Source organism: Balaenoptera physalus (genome assembly GCF_965194825.1).
Source record: "Balaenoptera physalus genome assembly, chromosome: 4".
NCBI lineage: Eukaryota > Metazoa > Chordata > Mammalia > Artiodactyla > Balaenopteridae > Balaenoptera > Balaenoptera physalus.
Genome location: NC_138891.1, coordinates 92,126,033 through 92,150,626, shown reverse-complemented (window position 1 = coordinate 92,150,626; position 24,594 = coordinate 92,126,033). Strand labels below are relative to the sequence as shown.

Below are 24,594 nucleotides of genomic sequence, written 5' to 3'. Positions count from 1 at the left end.
AATAAGGATGAGAAATAATCTTGGGCTATAGGGTTTGTCTGAAAATAAGAATGATCAGCAAAATAAGTTTCATCTGAGTAAGTTAGTCATGGATAATGAATAGCTCTTTCATGACCATGTATGAATAGGTAGAACAAAATATTGAGTATAGTACTCAAAAACTGAAATAATCTCCTATGCATGGCAAAAGGAACTTCCTAACACTACTGTAAAGCCCACTCAGTTGACTAAAATTCTGCATACTATAATTTAGTATCCAGCTAGTTCAATTCAGACACTGCTTTGAGACTCATGTCTGAGTTCAAATTTCATATGACTAGTTCCCTAGTCTAATTGTACCCCTACACCTGACAGCTATATCAAAAACATGGCCATGATTTCAAAGGAAAAAAAGGATAAAATCATATAAATGGATAAAAGCAAAATCCTTTAACACATACACATATCATTTATATGATAAAATCATATAAATGGATAAAAGCAAAATCCTTTAACACACACACACTCACACACACACACACACACACACAGCTATCCAAAGAAAGGGACTCCATTCTCATGGGATAATAATAGATCATTTTTATCACTGCATATGATGGAGAGCACATAATGCAATGTACTGTCTACATATAATAGTATTACTTTGACAGTTGAGAAAAATTTAACCATATTTCTTATGTAATGACAGTGACCAATTTTCTTTATTTAGGAGAACTGTTAAGACTTGTAGGACCCAGAAAAAAAGAAAGTTCGGAGTGAAGACCAAAGAAAAGTGATAGAGAATGTGATAAAGAACAAAATATGTATTCAGAACAAATGAAGGCCTAAGAATGGATAGGCTCCTTTTTGGAGAAAATAGTACAATATTAACAGATAAAGACCACAGATCTATTCAACTCCTGTGCTTCTTCCATTTTCACCAATGAAATGAATGATAATATTGAAACCCTTGTAAAACACAATCAGATGGGAGAATAGTCTGGAATGATTAAAGAAAGAGAGATAGGTAATGAAATAAGAGTATATCTAAATGATGCAAGTCCCTGTATTAATATTATACCCAAAAGCAAAAGATACAGAATTCATATAGTTTTTAAGGATCTCAAATGATGGAATACAAGGAAATTTCTTAAAGAGGTATAATGATTCCAGAAACTATGAGGTTTGACTTTATCTTAGAGACAATTTCAAAAGTGGCTTATTATACTATTGAGGAAGACAAGAAAAAAAAAAGAAGATAATCCCTGGAAACAACATTAACTACAGTCTTCCCAAATGTATGATTTTAATTTTTACTGGACTATGAATTAATATAAAAATAAAATCCTCTTAAGATTTTCAAAACATTTTGACAGCTAAAACAGCAATTACTGAAAAAACATCTTATTGGGCAGGCAGCAGCAGGGAGGCAATTATTCCTATGGCACTGGGCAGTACCTAGAATTAAAATAAATAGTACATACTAAATAAGATGGCATAGGCTCATTTCTGTTTGCTTCTCCCCACTAAGAACAAATATAACCCTAGAAATGATGCAAGAGAAAGAGAAACCTGAAATGTGGAAAGAGGAAGATAGACTGATTATGGAACGAACCTAGGACATGACATCCAACTCAACAAAAGAAGGCAACCCAGACCTGGCATTTCCAACCTATCAACAGAAGGTGATCCATACAGGTTCATTTTTTTCCCCCAGATCAAATAGAATCCCAATGACAACACTAAGTGAGCTCAACAATAACTGGCAGTGGAGACTGGTCAGAAACCCCACTGAAAATAAAAGGCCAGACAAAGCACTCTCCTCTGCTGGGCCTGAGACTACCCTCCCCCACCGAGAGTCACCAGACGCCACTGGCAAGGTGGAATCCCACCACATCAAGTGGCCCAGCTCAGGAAGCCTCTTAGTCTCCACAGGCTAGAGAATCCCTTTCTCCAGACCGTAACAACAGGGGCAATGACAAGTGCCTGGCCTAAGAAGTGCTTGTCCCCCGCCGTGAACCATGTGACTCCCTTCTCCCAGCTAGAGGAACCATCAAGTCTGGACTGGGGAAGCTCCCTGCAGCTTCAAGAAGCACCATTAGAAGTCCAGGCAGCACCAGACAATAAACAGATGAAAATAGCACCACAAAGGTCTTAAGATTAAACTTCCACTGGAATCACAATCCAGAAAGTAGGCCAGGACCTGCAAGCTAAATCTAAACAGGATGACTGCTTACTAAAATAAAGATTTAACTGAGACCCAGAGTCTCATAACATAATAACCAAGATGTTCAGAATAAAGGAAAAAAAAGAAAAAAAGGAAGGAAGGAAAGAAGGAAAATCACTTCTCATACCAAGAACTAGGAAAATCACAACTTGAAGGAGAAAAAAACAATCAACTGATATAAACAACAAAGTAAATTAGATGTTGGAATTACCTGACAATAATCTTAAAGCAACCATCATAAAAATACTTCAACAAACTACAATTTTTTTAAAAAGAGATAAAAATATAGAGAAACTGAATATAAAAAACATAAAAATGCCCAAAACAAGTGACTGAAAAAAAATACTTCAACAAGCAATTACAAATTCTCTTAAAACAAATGAAAAATTAAAAAGTCGCAGCAAATAACAGAATTTGTAAAGTAATAATAATAATGACCAAACCAAAAAAAAACAGAACTGAGAAATACAATGGGGGGGGTGGAGAATGGACTCTCATGAATGGGCTCAACAGTATAGTGTAGATAACAGAGGATAGGCTCAGTGATCAATGGAATTTATACCATCCTGAACAACAGAGAGAGAGAGAGAGAAGGAGGGAGAGGGGAGGGAGGGAGCGAGAGGGACCTGAAGGATAAACAGCAAAAAGCCCAACACCTTGTATCATTAAAGTCTCAGAAGACTAGGAGAGAGTAGGGCTAAAAAAGTGCTTGAAGAAATAATGACAGAATACTTCCCAAATTTGGCAAAGGACATAAAGCGACAGATTCAAGAGGTTGAGCAAACCCCAAATAAAATAAATCCAAAGAAATTTAAGCCAAGATACACCACCATAATTAAACTTCTGAAAACTAAAGACAAATAGAAAATCTTAAAAGCAGCCAGAGAGAAACAACACACGTACAAGGAAAACTAATTTGAACAACAGCAGATTTTTTATATGAAGCTTTGGAGGCCAGAAGAAAGTGGCACAACTTTTTTCAAATGCTGAAAGAAAAGAACGGTCAACTATAGATTCTATGACCAGTGAAACTATCCTTCAGGTATATGGAGAAAATAAAGTCTCTGATGAAGAAAAACTAAAACAATTTGTTGATAGCAGACAGGACTATAAATAATGACTAAAAAAAATTCTTCAAACAGAAAGGAAATGATAAAAGAAAGAACCTTGGAGTATCAGGAAGGAAGAAAGAACAACTGAAAGAGCACAAATATGAGTACATGTAATAGATTATCTCCTCATGAATTTTATAAATCATACTCAATTATTGAAACAAAAATTGTAACACTATCTGATACTCAAGACAATGACACTTAAAAGCAGGGAAGATAGACCTAAACAGCAGTAAGGTATACACTTCAATAAAAGTGGTAAAATATTGATACCACTTTGATAATAAACACATGTATATTATATTATATTATACTCTTTGTGTATATATTATAAAACACAGAGAAACCACTAAGAAATCTATTAAAGAAATACACTAAAAAAACATTATAAATAAATCAAGATAGAATCCTAGGAAATGTTTGAGTAACGCAAAGGAAAGCAAAAAGAAACATAAAAATGAGAAATGCAGGAAACAGAAAATAAACACTGAAATGACAGACTTATGCCCTAAAATATTAATAATTACCTAAAATGCAAGTGGTCTAAAATCATCAATTAAATTCACAGATTGGCAGAGTTGATAGAAAAATATGTTCATATATTCAACAACTTAGATGATATGTACCAACTCCTTGAACACCACAAACTACCAAATCTCAATTAAGATGAAGGAAATATCTCAATAGACCTATAATCATTAAAGAAATTGAACCCACAACTTAAAACTTCCAGAAAAGAAATCTCCAACCAAATGATTCCATTGGAGAACTCTACTAAATGTTTCAAGAAAAAATATACAATCTCTTCCAGAAAACAAAAGAGGGACCACTTCCAAGCTCATTTTATGAGGCCAGTCTTACCAAAATATCAAAATCAGACAAAGATAGGACAAAAAGCAAAAACTGCAAACCAGTATCTCTTATGAACTTAGATGCAAAAATCCTCAAAAACATTGGCAAATCAAATTGAGCGATGTATAAAATGAATTAAACACCATGGCCCAGTGGGATTTGTTCCAGGTATAAAAGGCTGTCTCAGCATTTGAAAATCAATTACTATAATCCACAGTACTAACAGCTAAAGAAGAAAAAAAACTCAGCAAGTTAGGAATGGGGGAAACTACCTTAACTTGATAAAGAGCATCTACAAGAAACCTATAGCTAATAACATACTTAACAGTAAAACACTGAATGCTTTCCTCCTAAGATTAAGAACAAGGCAAAGATAGCCACTCTCACTTCTCTTAGTCAACATAGTTCTAGCCACTGCAATAAGACAAGAAAAAGAAATAAAAGGCATACAGTTTGGAAAGTAAGAAACTTATGTGCAGATCACGTGATTTTCTGTGTAGGAAATCCCAAGGAATCTACAAAAATGCTTGTAGAAGTAATACGTGAATTCAGCAAGGCTGAAGGACACAAGATCAACACAAAAAAATCAATAGCATTCCTATACACTAGCAATGAATATGCTGACTAAAATTTAAAAACACAGTACCTTTTACAGTCACCTCAAAAACACTGAAATACTCAGGTATAATCTTATCAAAACATGAACAGGATCTGTATGTTTAAAATTACAAAATGCTGATGAAAGAAATCAAAGATCTAAGTAAATGGGGAGACATACCATGTTCATGTATTGGAATATTTAACATAGTAAAGATGTCAATTCTCCCTAAGTTGATTTATAGATTTAAAACATCCCTATCAAAATCTCACAGAGGTGTTGTACATACATAGACAAGCTTATTTCTATATTTTATGGAAAGATACAGGACCTAGAGTAACTAAAACAATTTTTCCAGTGTTATTGAGATATAATTGACATACAGCACTGTGTAAGCTTAAGGTGTACAGCATGATTTGAATTACATGCATCATGAAATGATTAACACAATAAGTTTAGTAAACATCCATCATCTCATTAATTTTCTTTTTTTGTAATATCTGTGTCTGGTTTTGGTATCAAGGTGATGCTGGCCTCACAGAATGAGTTCAGAAGCATTCCTTCCTCTGCAAATTTTTCGGAATAGTTTGAGAAGGACTGGTGTTAACTCTTCTCTAGATGATTGGTAGAACTCACCTGCAAAGCCATCGAGCCCTGGACTTTTGTTTCTAGGGCAAGGCTGAGTCCTGGAGCGGCTGGCTACATGGCGTCGGGACTCCCAGGACTGATGCTAGCCCACTGGTGGATGGGGCTGGGTCCTGGCATGACTGGCTGAGGGGCCTTGGGGGGTCCCAGGGCCAGTGCCCTTTGGCAGCTGGCTGTGGGATCTGGGGAGTCCTGAGGCTGGTGCTGGCCCACTGGTGGGCAGGGCCAGGGCCTTGAACATCCTGGGACTGGTGCCGGCCTGCTAACTGCAGGCCTATGGGGTCCTGGGGCAGCTGGATGCCTGGACCAGGGCCTCCCAGGGCTGTGCTGGCCCACCCTCAGGCAGGGCCAGGTCCCAGTGGGCTGGCTATGGGCCCAGGGTCCCAAAGCAGCTGGCTGTGGGGCTGGGGGATTCCAGAGCTGGTGCCAGTCCACTAGTGGCAGAAGCTGGGCCCCATAGTGGCTGGTTGTGAGGCCAGGGGACCTGGGGCTGGTGCCAGCCTGCTGGTGGGCGGGGTCACGTCCCGGTACAACTGGCTGCTCAGCATGGGGTGGATTGGTGCCCACTGTCTGGTGGCCAGGGCTGTGTCCCAGCACTAACATTCTAGAGGGAGGACTGCAAAATGGCACTTGCCAGCACTAGTGTTCTCGTGGTAGAACGAGCTCCCAAAAAGGGCTGCTGCCAGTATCTTTGTCTCCGGTGGGAATCCCAGTGGCCTTCTGCCTTCTCTGGGAGGCTTCTCCAAGATAAGCAAGTTAAGTCTGACCCAGGCTACTTTCAAAGCACTCTGTTGACACAGGGTGCCAAAGGGTGTGAGATTTTGCATGTGACCTTTAAGAGTGGAGTCTCTGAATCCCACAGCCCTCTGGGTCTCACAAACACAAGCCCCAATGCACTTCAAAGCCAGAAATTCTTGGGGCTCATCTTCCTGATGCAGGACCCCTGGACTGGGGAGCCCAGTGTGGGGCTTGGACCCCTTGATCCTTGGAAAGAACCTCAGAAATTGTGATTATCCTCCCATTTGTGGGTCACCTACCCTGGGGTATGGGTCTTGACTGTACCACGTCTCCGCCCCCTCCTACCCATCTCATTGTGGCTCCTTCTTTATATCTTTAGTTCTGAAAATTTTTTCTGCTAGTCTTCAGGTCATTCTCATCAATAATTGCTCTGTAAAGAGTTGTAATTCTGGTGTGCCTGTACGAGATGAACTCGGAGTCTTCTTACTCTGTCATCTTGGCCACTCTTGTCTAACTAAAACAATTTTGAATCGAAAAATAAAGTGAGAATAATCACTCTACCTAATTATATACAGTACATCTACATAATCAAGAGAGTGTGGTACTGGTGAAGTGACAGAAAATAGATAAATGGAACGAACAGAGAACCCACAAATAGACCCACATAAATACATGCAATTGATTTTTCCAATGGTGCAAAAGCAACTCAGTGAAGGAAGAATAAATAGCCTTTTAAACAAACGGTCTGGAGCAACTGGACATCCCTAGGGGGGGAAAAAAAAAAAACTGAATCTCAACTTAAACCACACACCTTATCCAAAATCAACTAAAATATATCATGTACTTAAACATAAAATAGAATGCTATAAAACTTTCCGGGGGGGAAAAAACAGAGAAAAATCATCTGGGACTAGAGCCAGGCAAAGAGTTCTTAGACTGAGCACCAAAAGCATAACCTATAAAAGGAAAAATTGAAAATTGAACTTCATCAAAATTAAGAATTCTTGCTCTGCAAAAGACCCTGTTAAAAGATTGAAAAGACAAGATACAGACTGAGAGGAAATTTTCCAAACCAACAAAGGACTAGTAGAATATATAAAGAATTCTCAAACAAAACAACAAACAATCCATTTAGAAAATAGGCAAAAGACATGCACAGACGTTTCACTGAAAAGGATACACAAATGGCAAAAAACTCGTGAAAAAATATTCAAATCATTAACCATTTAAAAAAATGCATGTTAATACTACAGTGAGATAGTACACACCTATCAGAATAGCTACAATGTTTTAAAAAGTACCCCAACACCAAATACAGGCAAGGATATGGAGAAACTAGATCACTCATACATTGCTGGTACGAAACTCTGAAAAAACTGTTTGGCAGTTTCTTCGAAAACTAAACATACAATTACCACACAATAGCAACTGCATTCTTGGGCATTCATCGCAGAGAAAATGCATGCTCACACAAAAAAACCTGTACACGACTGTTCATGTTCTAATAGCCTAAAACTAGAAGCTATCCAGATGTCTTTTAACAGGTTAATGGATAAACAAATTGTGGTACATCCATACCATATAATACTCCTTAGCAATAAAAAAGAACAAACCCTTGATACATACAATAGGTTGAATGTTTATCCAGATAACTTTACTTGGTAAAAAAAAAAAAAAAAAAAAGCCAGTCTCCAAAAGTTTGCATACCTGTTAGGATTACATTTATACAACGTTCATGAAATGACAAAATTAGAGAAACGGAGAACAGATTAGTGGTTGCCAGGAGTTAAGGATGGGGTTGGGGAGGGGAAGCAGGAAGGAAGGGGATGTGTCTGCATAAGGGACAACACAAGGGATCTTTCAGGTGATGGATATCCCATCTCTGGACTGTGGTGGACATACGCCATTGATACAACTGTATAGAGCTCAATACACCAACACAAAGGATAAATAAAACTGGGGAAATCTGAAAAGACAGATTAATCGCATCAATGTCAACTTCCTGGTTATGATAACATATTATAATTTTGGAATATATTACCATTGGGAAAAACGGAGTAAAGGATACATGTGATCTCTCTGCATCATTTATTACAACTATTGGTGATAAAGTCTATAATTACCTTAAAATAAAATGTTTAACTTTTTAAAATACATAATGCATATAAACTACTTAGTACGATGCCTACTTTAGGAAAAAAAAAAAAAGGTTAGCTATTACAGCTTTTCACCAGCATGTGCAATTCTGGCAACAAAAATTTAAGACTACTGTGGATATCAGGAGAAAATACTGATGAGAGTGATCTACAAGACCTCCGGAAACCATGTCATTATTTTGGGATTGAAGAAATTAGAAATAGAAATATTTACCACAGAATATGGAAAACTAAAGAACATATCAGTCATTAAAAGTGTCAAAATAGTAGAAGCTACATACTCTATTAATTCCTAAGGTCACTGCAAGAGAAGTTTTACCTTGGTATAAAAATAAAACTATAACCACTCAAGCTGTCTCTTAACTGAAAAGCTGATCTCAAAAATTTGCAATAACCCCACCAGGTTCATTAGGTAGAGACTCAAATCAGGGCTTTCTTGCTACAAACTCCAGGGAAAACACTTATGATCCTGGCCCAACGCCCATCTTTCAGAGATGCCCAGAGTGGATTGAGGCTTGGAGTCAGAACCTGAAACTTTAAAGGTCAGTTCCAATCACAATTCTGTGATTCTTCATGACAGAAACCAGAAAACCTTGTCAAAGCTACAGAGTTAAAATTAATATGAAAAAAAGTAAGGAAAGACTGCATGGAGGTAGGAATAAAACTTTTGATAAAATGAGCTATCTTTTAAAGTGAAACATAAATGAGTTTCTAAACATCATAGTTCAATTCAGTATCATGTATTCAAATTATGAAGTTACTGGAACCAAAAGAGATTGATTAAAATGTTAGCCTCTTGAAAAGTGACCAGATACTGAAGGAACAATAAATACCAGCCATTTCACTCATAAAGGGATTGTGGTGATCAGTTAGTGAATGACTGCATAGCCTTTCATGATCTTGTAATAAAAGTAGCTACACAGGCATAAATCAACCATTATGATCAGGCCTTGAAGCCCACAGTATCTCATAAGACTATCTAACGGGCATATTTATTAGCTTCCTAAAGGAGCTGGTAGCATTCATGAATGTTTTAGTCATATTTCAGCACCCAGGCCTACATAGTCATATCCCGATAATTCACCACAATTAAGCAAATGGATATTCTCTCACTTAAAAGCTGGTCTATTAGTAGCTCCTAATATTTATTACACAAGTATATGTATTACTAGATCCTAGAACTAATAAAGTTGGTTTTAATGTTTCCAACTGAGATTTTCAACATTCACCAAAGTAATCAATTTGTCCAATTTTAAGCAGCACAGCTCCATAAATGAGATATTTGGCATGGAACCTGATTTAAAATGCATTCTTTTCTCAAGTGATTGAATAGTTGTAATGAAAATTTACAATTTGTAGTATACTATAGAAGGAAGTGAGTTGAATTTCTTTATCGAAATTATTCATGGATCAAAATCTTTTGTGCTCTAACACACAGAAACTGGCAGACAAATGCAATTACATTAGATATGCTGTCATCCAGAACATCTGAAGAATGCTATTTATCCAATCTTATCAATTTCAACTTACTCTACTACCACAGCTGAGTACAAATACCAGGCCATGACAATCACATTAATACCATGAGGCTACCCCAAATGCCATTTCTAGAAATCAATGGAGAGAATTTTATTGGGTCCAGGCTATTTCACTTGAAGGCAAGTGGAATCAAAATCAAAATCAATCTGTGTCTAACTTAGATTTCTGACTTAATTTGTAACCTGATTTATACCTAAAATGCTTGCAGATTAGACAACTGATTAAGAAGAATTGATTTATTCTCAGAAAAAAGACCTTTCAAATAAATCACATTATTACTTTTCATAAAAATTAACACACACCATTTCCAAAACATATAAATTATTCAGTAGAAGTAATAAAGGAGAGCTTTTGTGAAAAGCAATTTCGATGATGATATTTCTTATGACAATTTTGTGACATTTAGAAAATCTTCAACTTATCAGAATATACAGGTTGTAAATTTATACCAGAAGATTTCACTATTGTATGTAGGGTTCAGTTTATATAAGAAAGACAATATTCATGAAATTTCATGCTAGTTTATCTTTGAAATTCTCTCTAATGTAAATGCAGTTGTTTTCTAAAAGACAAATGTATGGCTCATTTCACCTACTAAGACTGTATATAGTCATTATAAACTTGATTATAAGCTGAACTTCCTTGAACTAAAGACTTCCATGTGTTCTATCTCAGAATATGGAGACCAATTTCTGTTCTCAACTTAAAAACTGGGAGACTGGGCCTGGAACCTATTGAATAAAAAAATCTGGAAGACCTCAGATCATGGGTTTCTTAGCAACTTTGATTTACTACTGTACATTTGAAATTGAATATAAATTTTGTAATTAGCTACAAATTGATTTTATTTGCTTTTATCATGCAAAAGATATCACTAGAATTAGTAGAATTTTTTAAATTATAGTCAAAGTGGCATTCTACATTAGTCTGAAATTATAAACACAGAATAGCTACAACCCTTTAAAAATACTATTTTGAAGTCTCTCAACTTGGTCAGGTGACCTCTGTCCCCTCCCCCACAAACACTCACAGCAGCAGATTAAAGGCAGGCATCCTTCCAGCCCTGTGCCTGTGAAGTGTCTGCTTTATACTCACATTATTTCTCACTTGTGATGTTTATCCCATCCTCTTGTTTAACAACACCCCTCCTATGGTTTCAGTTTCTTCCCTAGAACCAGAACCCAGAGTGCTTCATCTCATCCACACGCTGCCATTATCCTCACTGCCATGGTTCCTTTTTCCATACTCACTCTATATATTTATCAATCCAACCATCTAGCGCTCCTAGAATAAACCAAACATGCTGTCTCTGAATTATGGGCTAGACCCTCAGCACTACTGCCCTGTGACACTGGTTAATTCCCCACAGCAGACATTCCAAACATCCCTTCAAGACCCCATCTCACTGTAACCCACCCTGCTCTCAAAAGAAAACATTTTCTGCTACTGCACAGAGACACTGAGGGTGGCAAACATGAAGTCCCTCAGATGTCTGGCCCATCTCGGCTCCTTTCTACAAATCTCTGAGAGAAAGCTGGCCCTTACACTGTTCAAAGTTAATTGCACTGCAAGATTCCCAAAGAGAGATTGCTAAAAGGCCACTAACCAGGACAGGCTTTGGTATGATTTCATAACCTCCTGAGGTACGTGATATGTGGGGACAGCTCTCGTTTGGCACAAATAGGGGAAGGACATTATTTAAAAGAGCCTCACTAATTTATATTTACATCTCATAAAGCAGGTAATAATTGTGGCAGGCAGTCTTCACAGATGGCAACAGGACAGGTAAGGAGACTTCCACATATACATTTATACACTTACCAAGGTAAGTGTGAAGCAACCTTGGGTGCAGTACATTCAAGTGAAAGAACACTGACTTTGGCATCAAACTCACCAGGATTTGAAATTATTTCTACCACTTACTAGATACGTATGTATCCTAGAATATGATATTTAACCCTCTGAGCCTCAGTTTCCCCATTTTTAAAATAGGAGTAAACTAACTAGATGAAAGGACTTTTGCCAGGATTAAATGGGAAAATGCTTATAAAGATCTAAACATGGATCCTGAGGGAGACAAATGTCAATTGTCTTCCAATCCCCCTTTCTCTCCTTTCCTTCAGTGCTGCTACTCAAAAACATCAGAATCAATCACATTACAGACTCTTTAATGAGATTTCATTTGCACCAACTGAAATATTTGTCACATCCATTATTTTACTAAAGTAAATAGTACCCGACCAATCTGGACCACTACATTTAGGTACCAGAGCCAGCAGGAGATTGAAGGGATCATTTGAATAAACAGGGTAAATCTTTTATGAAAAGCTGCCAGAATTAAATATCACAACTGATCTACTCATGATCCATTAATAACTGCATTGACACAGAGGAAAGATATCCTGCTTAATAGAAGCATTTAAGTTAACCCAGATACCCTTTTGGCAAGAAACAACAGAGGGGACTAGAAAGACGTTGGTGAGTGATATTTAAGCCATTCGTGAAGTGTTCTCCACAGAGCCCTGCGGAGGCTGCATACAAGCAAAGGTAACAGAGCTGCTCTCCGTGAATATACGGCACGTCAATAAGAAAAAGCCAGAACATGATCTAGAGCACAAGAGGACAGAGACAGAGAGAGACAGACTGACTCCCCCGCTTTGCCTCTGAACTTGAAAGCAATCAGGGTGGTAACAACTGGGAGGACTTCTGGCAGAAGTGGTGGAATCTTCAGGAGCTTGGAAACACCAAACTGAGACTAGTATGACTGTGGCAGCTGCAAGCCCCACACAATTAGAATGCTGGCAAGTCGACTGGAAAAGAGAGCCAGGAATAATACCAAGTGGCAACAGAGCCTCTCAACCTGACCATTCCGCCACATGTTTTAAACATATGTTTAGTCCGGCAGGGGTCATGGTGACAGCTGAAAAGCCCCTTCAGAAACTATCAGAGACAGCATTTGTGAAAGCCTCTTTGTGCCTTAATAAGCCAGTAAGGGTGTTTTCCTCTCACGTGAGCATGAAATGTGCCTGAGCGAAAGCAGCATATAAACCCAGAGGGTGAGAGAGACGTGACCCAGAGGCCAGGGTATCTCCCTTGGGCCAGGCCGCCAGTCCAACTCCTGTGGCCTCTGGAAACCATCACCTTATCACCACTCTATCCTACTTCCCCACACGCCGCCTAGGAATGCCCACTGCCCCTAGAACATCTCAGCTTTCTGGTCTCCAAGCAGAACATCACACCATTTGTCTCACATAGCATACCTCAATAAAGAGTATGTAGAATGTGTAATTTTTTATTTCCAAACCACAGGATCCAAAAAACTCAATTCTTGTTATTGGCAAATAGAGCAGGAAAGACACAGGAGTAACTGCATTGAGAGCTAACCATTATCCGTGTCTCTACAAGTCTACTGAATGATCGCATTCCTTCTTTGCAAAAATTTAGCAATTTTTTGCTAAAATATTTTACAAAATAATAATACATCATAGCTCTGGCTCTGCAAATGTATTTTTAAATCTTAAGTTTCTTTAAAACATTTAGGGACTTCCCTGGTGGTCCAATGGTTAAGACTCTGCGCTCCCAATGCAGGGGGCCGAGGTTCGATCCCTGGTCAGAGAACTAGATCCCTCATGCCACAACTAAAAGAGCTCGCATGCTGCAAATAAAAGATCCTGCATGCTGCAACTAAAAGATCCCGCATGCCGCAACTAAAGATTCTGCATGCTGCAACGAAGATCCCTCGTGCCACAACTAAAAAACAAAAAAATCCCTCATGCCGCAACTGAGACCCAGTGCAGCCAAATAAATAAATATTAAAAAAAAAAAATTAGAGAAAATAAATTGAAATAACTTTTAAAAACTAAAAGTTAAAAAAATAGAAGTAATCATTCCATTTAACAATTTGAAATGAAAATCTCATAAAAATTCACAAGTGCAAATAACACCAAGGCAGTACACATATTTTTGAATGAAAGATTCAAGGGCTACATTTCAACAAATTAGAACAGGATAATTTTTTCAAAGACAGATGTAAGGATCTGAAAGTCTACCTTGTTAATTTCATAATAAAAAGTTCCTCTTTAGAGTATTTCATAAATTACATAAATTCAGTTATTATACAAACTATTGGAAACCTGAGCCTCTTGCCTCTTGCCAGCCACCATGTCATTGTTCCATTCATTGTTGTCAGGCTGATGTTGAACAACTGTAAGACAGTTCCCTGTGGAGACAAAGACGTGAGAATAAAGTCAAACCCACAGAAAGAAGTTAAGTTCTCATAAGTCAGAACACAGAACGTTTCCTACAGCCCAGTACTACGGTTCTATAAACAGCACCATGAGAATAAAAGGCAAAGAGTCTAATGTTTTCCCTGAAATAAGCCTAAAAATTAGAGGATGTATGCCCTAAAAGATACTCAAATGTACATCTATTTCATCAGAGGTTTTTTTTAAAGGGAGGATTTCAGTATAAACTGTTTCTTGGGTTACTAAATTGCATAAATTTATGAAACACATTTCCAATTATTGTGCTAAATTTACCTCTCCCATTTCAAAAAGTGCTCTTATTCCTCACATACTAAAATTTGATAACCAACTATAATCCTTTCCAGGCCTTTGATGGATGGATTGATTGACTGATTTTTTTTCCATTTTAACATTTCTTCTCTAAGTCTTTCAAACCTGAAAAGATGATGCATCCTAGTGCTTAAAGCTATACTATCAGGTTTCCAGTCCCAACTCTGCCACCGATTAAATGGAGTCCTTGAGCAGGTGACTTTATTCTCCTCCTTCAATTGCCCTCACCTTTAAAATCGGGTAGTAATAACAAGCTCAGCATGTCTCGATGAGGATTTTAAACTGGTTAAAAGATGCATTCACAACATATTAGCCACTATTATTATGAATGTTGACCTCTTTCATCTGGTCTTAAATGGGTGGCATTTGCTGAGGAATCAATCCCTTATATTTACTCACTTTTACCTATTGTTACCATAGTTTAAACTGGCTAGCTCTTAAAAATTTTCGATCCAACCAATTATTTGGAGGCCAAATGAAACACAAAGCTGAGTCCGATGAGCAGAACCTGCTCCATCCAGACAACAGACAGGTGGGGGGCGGGGGAGGAAGAATCTGTGATAGAGATGGCTGATCGGTTAAAGGGAAGGGTCACACAAGTCTGGATAGAAATATTAGTGGGCAAGAAATCCTCACTTTCTGATAGTCTTCCAAATAAACAATGGAAGTCTTTTTTTCTTCCTTTTAAGGATCCAAGAGTGGCTTAGAGAAATGTCACATTTCATCGTATTACAGTATTGATTACTAAGCAAAACATTTTCTAATGACTGACGGCAACTCTAGAAGTTACCAAGCATGCTCACGCCTACATTTTTCAACATTTACATGCTACAACATTTTTTTGTCTTTTCCCTATCATATGATTCACAAATGTTTCAATTACACTGAGGAGAATATATTTTTTTTTTTACTCTTAGGTTTAATCTCCTGTGGAGAGTATTTTTCTCCATTTTCTCCAGGTCTTGTAAGGATGGTGGGGAGAGGAAATTCTGTCCACAAAAATTCATAAACACAAAACCTTTCAGATACACATCACTCACAGCTGTCAACGCACTTATCTCGTCATCTTCACAACAACCAAACAGAAAGAAGGGAAGTCTATATTCTCAATAAATGAAGAAACTGAAACCCAGACAGATGGTTTCTCTGATTTCTGAGGCAAGTGTTTCTTCTGGGTCTGCATCCATGATCACTACACATATGGCAGTGCTGTTAATGTGGCCCTCGGTGTGTTCTACCTCCTTATCTCATCTCATCAAAACTGCCTGGCCTAGGGCTCATTAAACTTTAACCCACTGCCAGAGTTCCCACATAAGATTGTCAGGGGTTAGTTAACCTCAGTCTTCCTACCAGCTCATGGTATGTGCATGTCATCTGCCCCAACCAATCAGATTAGACACCAAAGTAATAACAACAACAACAATAATGATGATGGTAGCAACTGCAAGGCCACACAATGATAGAACTTTTATTTACAATTTATTTTATCCTCACAACAATGCTGCAAGATAAGTTATCAATATCTTTATTTTACAGAAGAGGAAACAAAGTCTCAGGTGAGCTAAGAACTCCACAGGGCCACAGAGATAGTGGTGATGGTGTCAGATTTGAAAGCCAACTGAGGCTAGCTTCAAAATCCACCCTCTTCATGATGACACACTGTTTTAAACCTCTGAATTCCCGACATCCAGCATGATGTCTACCACATGGTTGTAACTCATTAAGAGTGTGTTAATAATTAAAGCCAAAGCCCAAAACAGATGTACTTTCTCCTAACCTGATTGGAAATCTCAATTTTTCTGTCTGATGCTCACTCTCGGGTTTCTCTCCAATAGATGTTGCTCTCTTCCGCGCCTCTGAATTCAGTGGGCTGGAGGAGCTGGCATTACATAATCTCCACTGCGGCTTCCCAACAATTGCCCATCACCAGCTCTCAGCACATTTTCTGAGGCACACTTGAGCATTTGTGTACTTTCCTACATCTTTACCACTATCATCTGGTGACCTCCAGGGCATTCCCAAGTTATTTAAAAACTTTAGCACCCAAGAGAAAATCTTCTACAGCCCAACATCTGTCATCCCATCTTCCATGACCTTCTCAATGTCAAACAACTACAACTGTGATCCACTTCAGCCACTCTGCATCCTATCATCTTTTAGACCCACCCCCCTTCAAGGTTATGATCTTTGCATTTCCTTTCTCTGGCTATATTACTCTTACTTCCACCGCCAATCTCTCCATTACTGAATCTGATCTTTTTCCTTCCACTCTTTTGTTAACATCTTCATAAACAATCTCCTGCCTCTTTCATACCTTTACTCCTTCCTTCCCTCTCCTCTCTCTTCCCTCTTACACAAATATACTCAATCTTCCATAACCTACAAAGTCTTTCCCACAAGCCTACTTAAATGCAAATTATTCCTCTATGTCCGCATTTACTACTCGTCCATTTACTTGAAACTTACAAGTTGAGTAAATCCACACTAGTAATTAGCCTTCTGGAGTAACAGAGCTATCTATACAAGAAGACATGTATAAGAATGCAATTACAAGTATGAGTTCTGCATGTTTCTATAATGCCTCAAGTACCAGGAATAAAATGACGATATAACAGAATATATCCTTGCTTTAGCAACTGGTCATCCAAATACAAAGCAATCACATTTAAATTCACTCTATTCTGTCCTCTTAACTGTCATGAAGAAAACCTGCTTTTAATGTTTCCCAAGGAGCAATCCCATGTTTTCATCATTTCTGATAAAAGAAGGTATATGCTCTCTCTCAGATACAACTCACCATAAAAATAAAAACATATACATTTATGCCAATAAAAATATCTGGATTACTGCTATTTTCTTACTCATATTTAGGCAAGAATTCTTTTCAAAAGCAGACAACCGTGATTTCAGTACATTTTCTAAAGATGTACTTCTAAAGATGAGAAGAAAAAATACTCAAAATTCTTAAGTTTTAGGGTAAAGATATGGCTTTTGTTAACTAAATAAAGAAAACAAAGATTTTGATGTGAGATACAAAATTTGTAAATTCTGATTTGAATAATCTACATTTATGTGGATTTATTTATACTTATTTTATTTGCTTATATTATGAGGTAAACACAGAGCTAAGAATTCCATAAATAAGGAATGCTTTATTAATCAAGTTATGATGAAACACCAGTTTCTTTAGGATAATATCAAATTCAAAAAAGAATCTCATTCATATCAGTAAACATAAAACTCTCTTGCCTGGCTTGTCTACCATCAAATAAATGCCATCCATCCAAGGTGAACATCTAAGAACAGAGAATAGCAAACTAGAGATCTCTCTTCTCTGAGACTGGACCCCTTTTCCTCTTCTCTCTGATTTACCTCTAGGGGGCAGTACAGTTCTGATGAAGTTGGACTGCCCTGAATCTGAAATCCCTGCTCTGTCAGTTTCAGTTATATAAACTAGAACAAGTTAGTTAACCTGAGCCTTGGTCTCTCATGCATAAAATGAAGAAAAGAATAGAAACTATTTCACAGGACTGTTATAAGGATGAAATGAGAGAACTGTCAGTATATAACAAGTGCTCCATTAGTACTTGTTTGCTATTATTATTTCATATGTTTTCATTGTATTAGCCTTCCCTGTGATATAACTAAACATAATTTATTCAACTAATATATTTTAAGTTCCTAATACTTGTTAGGCACTCTAGATGATGAGGCTAAAAACATAACTTAATCCTTCTCCATAAATTAGGTCTAGTAAGGGAAAGCAGACGTGTCAATTATAAATAAAACAATGCAGTAAAGCCGATATACGAAGTACTGCAAGAATACAAGAAAGGTCGGTATCTTCACCTCCAACAGGGTAAGTAAGGGGAGGGGGCTTCTTGTCATTGTTGCGAGATGAATAGATAGATAAAATTGAGTTAAAAATAAAAAGGTCCACCTCCTCATCTCCTGCTCGCCCCCGTACACACGCCCCTGCATCAGGCACCATCCCTAGGTGTTTGGACAAACACACATGACCTGAACTCGGACAATTAGGTGCTCTTGACCTAGATGTTTGGACAAACACACATGACCTGAACTCAGCCAATTAGGTGCTCTTGACCTAGATGTTTGGACAAACACACATGACCTGAACTCAGCCAATTAGGTGCTCTTGACCTAGATGTTTGGACAAACACACATGACCTGAACTCAGCCAATTAGGTGCTCTTGACCTAGATGTTTGGACAAACACACATGACCTGAACTCAGCCAATTAGGTGCTCTTGACCTAGATGTTTGGACAAACACACATGACCTGAACTCAGCCAATTAGGTGCTCTTGACCTAGATGTTTGGACAAACACACATGACCTGAACTCAGCCAATTAGGTGCTCTTGACCTAGATGTTTGGACAAACACACATGACCTGAACTCAGCCAATTAGGTGCTCTTGACCTAGATGTTTGGACAAACACACATGACCTGAACTCAGCCAATTAGGTGCTCTTGACCTAGATGTTTGGACAAACACACATGACCTGAACTCAGCCAATTAGGTGCTCTTGACTGGCCCTTTGATTCCTTTTTTTATTATTGTTATTTTATTTTATTTTTTTAAATTTATTTATTTTATTTATTTACTTTTGTCTGCATCGGGTCTTTGTTGCTGTGCGCAGGCTTTCTCTAGTTGCGGAGAGCGGGGGCTACTCTTCATTGAGGTGCACAGGCTTCTCATCGTGGTGGCTTCTCTTGTTGCCGAGCACCGGCTCTAGGTGCGCGGGCTCAGTAGTTGTGGCTCGCGGGCTCTAAAGCACAGGCTCAGTAGCCGTGGTGCACGGGCTTAGCTGCTCTGCGGCATGTGGGATCTTCCCGGACCAGGGCTCGAACCCGTGTCCCCTGCATTGGCAGGTGGATTCCCAACCACTGCGCCACCTGGCTCTTTGATTCTTGAGAGATGTCAAGTTGCTCGAGTTGCCAGGAAATATTCCTGACCCCCAGGGCAGAGGGCAGTGGCCAGTGGTGTGGTGGTAAATGTCAAGGGGCATCAATGTCAATGGTAACAGGAATAGTGACAGATTCTAAGCAGTGGAGGGATCTCAGCTATGTCCTCAGCTGTTCATCCTCCCTTGGTTCCCCGTCTCTTTCTGAATTAGATCTCTAGCCTTCTAGCCAATTTGTGAGAAACCCAATATCCTTCCAACAAATTATTTTTCTGCCTATGTTAGACAGAGGTTCTCTAATATTTGAAACCAAGAACCCCAACTGGTACCTTGGGTCATCAAGTAAAACTTTCCAGCCTCATTGACACTGTGGCTTTGGCTTTCCAACTGGCCTCTAATCATCACTTTCTTCTATGTTAACTAAGATACTATTCTGTTGCCTTTTTCAGTGTAAACAGACTTTATTGTGAAACTTCATCTTAGCAAAAGGCGTATCAAGGAAAGTATTGTCTGAATTTTCATTTAGCAAAAGAACCAATTGTTCCTACTTGCCACAAAGAAAAAATCTTCCATGATTCATCCCTTTTACACAAGATCCTCTTATTCTTTTTCATTTTATGATAAACAATGAAGAAGAAAGCAAAAGATACAGGAAGAACAATGTAAGGAAATAGAGAAATAAATCATTTACTGGTTTCTTGTAGGAATCAACAATCCACTCCTATCTTTATTTTCTTCTTAATATTAAGTTGATCAAACTGGCAGTTTTGTTTTTAGTCAAATATAAGCAATTAGCAAAGTAGAAGCTTCACTCACAGGAACATCTTAGTCTGTGGACCACTGTCATTGTCAGAGGATAAACAGGTGAAAAAGATTGAGCTGAAAATGCACACCCCTCCAGGAGGCCCTCAAGGATAACCAGATCGGAAACCACACTTTGAGAATCACTTATGTGAACACTGTAAAGAGAAATATCTTGGTACTCTCAACTACTGAAAAAGGAAAGATTAGCTTTGATTCGCTATTTGGAGTATAGGGTACACGGCAACAAAACCTAATGAGAACATTTAATAAGACCTTTTCACGTTCATATCCCCAAATTTCATCCCCCCCGCCCTTATCACTTCCCAGCTGTCTCCAGATTTTAGCTGAGGTCAGAGTTAAGCCTTCAGGAATGTCTCTCTCTATAGGCAGAAACCTGATTCCCTCTGAAAAAAGTCTTGGTAGAGCTTGGGAAAGCTGCAGTTGCTATCACATGTACAGAGAGAGCTTTCGCAGTCATTGGACTTTAAATGTGTGTCTGTTGGACTGCCAAAAGGTTACTGCTCCCTGGAGAACTGAGCCAGCTCCTCTAAACCCCTCCCACTGACTCATATGTTTGTCTGGCTGCAGCTGCTAAAAAAGATGGGAATTTAAAAGCTGCTACACAAGTGCAAAAGCAATAACCAAAACAGTGGCAATATCCTCAGGTCTCGAAAAGAAAATATCCTTACTGAGAAAGGCAAAGGGTGGGAGAAGGGACATAAAATAGTGGAATACAGAACAGATAAAGATGAAAGGAAACAGGAAGGAAATCGTGGGTTCTCGGGGCTGGAAAGTATCTTGCTCTATGACCTTGCTAAAGGCAGTCTCATGGATTTATTTTCTTCCCCCTGTGGTTAAATTTTCTTTGACCCAGATTTACATGGAAGTTGATTACTGATAACTTGTCCACTATCACAATATTATAATCATATTCTTCAGCAATGCTCAGAGAATTTTAAAAGTTGTTTATTATTATTATTATTTCATTATTACTTCTATCCTAACAATATACCAGTGAGATAGGACAGAAGGTTATTTCCTACATAAAGATCCCTTAACTCTCAAGTCATTGTACACAAATCCATGTTTCATTCAGTAGAGCCCAGAAAACGTTGGTAAACCAACACCATTGTCTTCCAGGACTCTGACTGATTAGGTGGCCTCTGCTCTCCCCGGCCCCTTCCATACTCACTTCCTTTCGTTCTCAAGTTTTCCCATCTCTCTCATCAAACAGGAAAGTGATCTAATAAGTATTGATCTAAAGCATGAAGGAAAGAAAGTGCTGCCATTCTCGGCAATTCTTCCACCTTCAAAAAGAGACAAGGAAAGGATATGTTCACCACAGAGAAACCGCTAATAATGGAACTTGTTATTCCTAAGTGTGAGAGTTAATTGGAGATGGGAAGCTTTCCCTGAAAGCCCTCAAATCACACTGTTGAGACATATTGAAGGTACAGTTCTCTAAAAATATCCAAACCTTTTCCCTTGATGCCTATTATGCCACAAATCCTGCACAACACATTTGATCAAAAAACAGTTGTAACACTGCAAATAAAGCCCACGCCCATACATTAGAAATGTCATCTTTATTGTGTTTGTTACAGAAATCTCTGCCTTACCAGAATCTGTCTCCTCCATAGCCTTTCTTCGTCTGTTATCAAAAACGGGGGTGTTCTTTCTTAAGGTTGACTCAGCCTAAGAGAGCACTTCAGAATTTCACTAACTGTATCTCACTTTCTTGTCGTGGTTGTAATCCTGTCACCACCTAACCTAAAGTTTTGCATGAATGTCTCTGATAATAGGTACATAATCCTTGGACAACTCCATTCGGTTTTATTTTTAGATCTTGCTTAGGTGGGTCTTGCTCAGGTGTCAAATCTCCATGGATTCATTTTCTGTCAGTTTCTCCATATATTTCCCCAAAGATCTGAAACTATTTATAAACTGCTTCACTTCCTGGAAAGTTTCTGCTACTCCAAGGAAACTTCTGAAGTTTTAGAACATCCCTTTGGAACTGGCCACTCTGGCACTGATCCTATTTTTTTCACTTCGGGGGAAAACATTTCAAAAACTCATATTTAAACAATCCTAACTAAACTGCTTATTTTATTTTGTGAAATTGTGCCTCCCCAGCAAAACTGTTAACTCTTAGAAGGCAAGAAATATGCCTACTGTTTGTTTGTTTGCTAGTGAGTTGACTTATCATCACTCCTCTCAGAACCTAGCACAGCTCCCATGCACACAGTGGATATACAAACGCATTTTGGTAACTGAACTAGAACTAGGTAATTCAATATTTAAGGCTATGTTTTTGGCAGCCAACATTTTTGTCTATACAGACAAATGAAAATGCAGATGCTTAAAATAGCTTGGGCTTATGAAATACACACTGACACTTGTCTCTTAGCTAAGAAATGTATAAATGTAGAGCTGAGGGGAGGAATTATATTATTCACTACCTAGAACAGGCTAATAACACTCTGACTGGTTACTGAATAGTTATACATCTCAAGGAGCTGGGCCCCCTTGCCCTTAAAGTCACCAGTGAACATGTATAAGAAACCTTTGAGTTTTCACAGTTTTTATTTTCAGATGCATTATGACATCAGGCTTTTTTTTTCTTTATGTGTGCCTTATTTTTTCTTTAGGCCATTATTTCCCACAGTAGTTTTTCTAATATACGCATACTAGAATAAATTAAAAGCTATTATCACTTATTAGTCATCATTTATGGTATACACTTAAGAATTTTGACTTTAAATATTTCTTTTAAATTTAAAATTATCCTTGTGAGAGTAACCTATGCATCAGCATTCAATAAGGTATTGCCTGTAGAATTGTAGCTTTCTTTTTTGCTATTAAAATTCAAATAAATAATTAAACTTAATGGATATTGAACAAGTCAAATCACTGCATTAAAACAGTTAGTTTCAACAGTTAAATGGGGTTTATAAGACTCTATGACCTAGGTTGGATCCTAATTTTCAGTAGTAACACTTAGAACATGCTTTGGCTTTCTTGAGCACCATTAATGAAAAATATATATTTAAGTATACATCTATGTATGTATTCACATGTATATACACATCTATATATATTTAAGTATACATATATATGTATTCATATGTATACACACACACGTATATATTTATATATGCAATTTTTTTAGGGTAAGCTCCTGTAAAAAGCATCTTTCTCAGATGCTTTTTTTTTTTTTGTCCTAATTTGGATCCAGTTCCCATTAATTTAAAAACAATAGAAAGCAAACTGTTTAGGAAAACAAAACAAACATCTGCTGAGCACTTACTACTTACTAATATACTCTGTGATTCTCCTAACAACCTTGCAAGGTAACTATTATTATTCATATATTAAAAATGAAGAAACTACATCACAGAGGAGTTTTCATCAGCTCTCATGGCTAGTAAACAAAAGAGCAAAAATTGCCTGACTACAAAGCCAGTGCTGTTTGTATACACCATGCCCCTAGAGGACTCAACTGAGAATCACAACCAAGGCAGTGGCTTGCAGAAAACTCTGTGACACTACAAAGTGTTTGCAGATACTTATTTGTGAGATATTTTCTCAGAAGAATAAAACCCATCTTCCCATAAATATCATAAAACCCATTTTCCCAAAAACAGTAGTATTGTTAATGTACATACAGCATTTCAATCTAAGCATCTTAACACTTGATCATATCATAAACTTTGGCAAATATTCTTTCTCAATATACAATCTGTTAAAAACAGGACAACAGGCCCAATATGGAGTTGCTTATGTTAAGCCCCAAGTCACCAAACCAGGAATTAACTACAGCTTTGGCTCTCCCAGAAATGGAATCTTAAACCAGTCAATCAGGAATCACCTGATCAGCACTAGCTAGGTCAGCTGCCTGAGAGACCCCTACCATCACCTAAAGAAAAGTATCCTTGGGATAACCAACCTACTCTCTTGCCTAGTATAACTTCCTTGTTCCTGCTCCCTTCTGTCTATAAAAGTCTTTCCTTTTGTACAGCTTCTCAGAGCTCCTTTCTATCTGCTAGAATTGGGATGCTGCCCAATTCATGAATCATTGAATAAAACCAATAAGATCTTTAAAATTTACTCAGTTGAATTTTGTTTTTTTAACAAATCATAAACATGAAAATTAGAAGGAACCCTATAAATAGATTGACCGACTCTCTGTTTGCCCAGGACTTTGAGGCTACTAAGACAAGGGACTTTCAGTTTTAAAATTGGGACTAAGGAGTTCCTGGGACCTGGGACTTTCAGTCTGGAAGAAGTCCCAGGCAGATCAGAACAATTTTCTCACTCTACATATCATCTGGTCCAGACCCTTCATTTCACAGGGAAAGAAGCCAAGGCGCGGAGAAGAACACATCAAGTCAACCAGTTAGTGACCCATGCCACTTGTACTCTTCTTCTCTTATTTATACAGACT

The 24,594-nt window shown here is 37.9% G+C and overlaps 1 protein-coding gene across 1 annotated transcript in view; it reads right to left on the bottom strand.

The window, feature by feature from the left end:
- Positions 1 to 24,594, bottom strand: part of LOC309660121 (uncharacterized protein) — a 1,229,325-nt gene that overhangs the window by 1,063,106 nt on the left and 141,625 nt on the right. Inside the window, exon 4 of the mRNA XM_082460663.1 lies at positions 13,970 to 14,065. Within this exon, the coding sequence (XP_082316789.1) occupies positions 13,970 to 14,065 (96 nt within the window). The remainder of the gene's footprint in view (positions 1 to 13,969; positions 14,066 to 24,594) is intronic.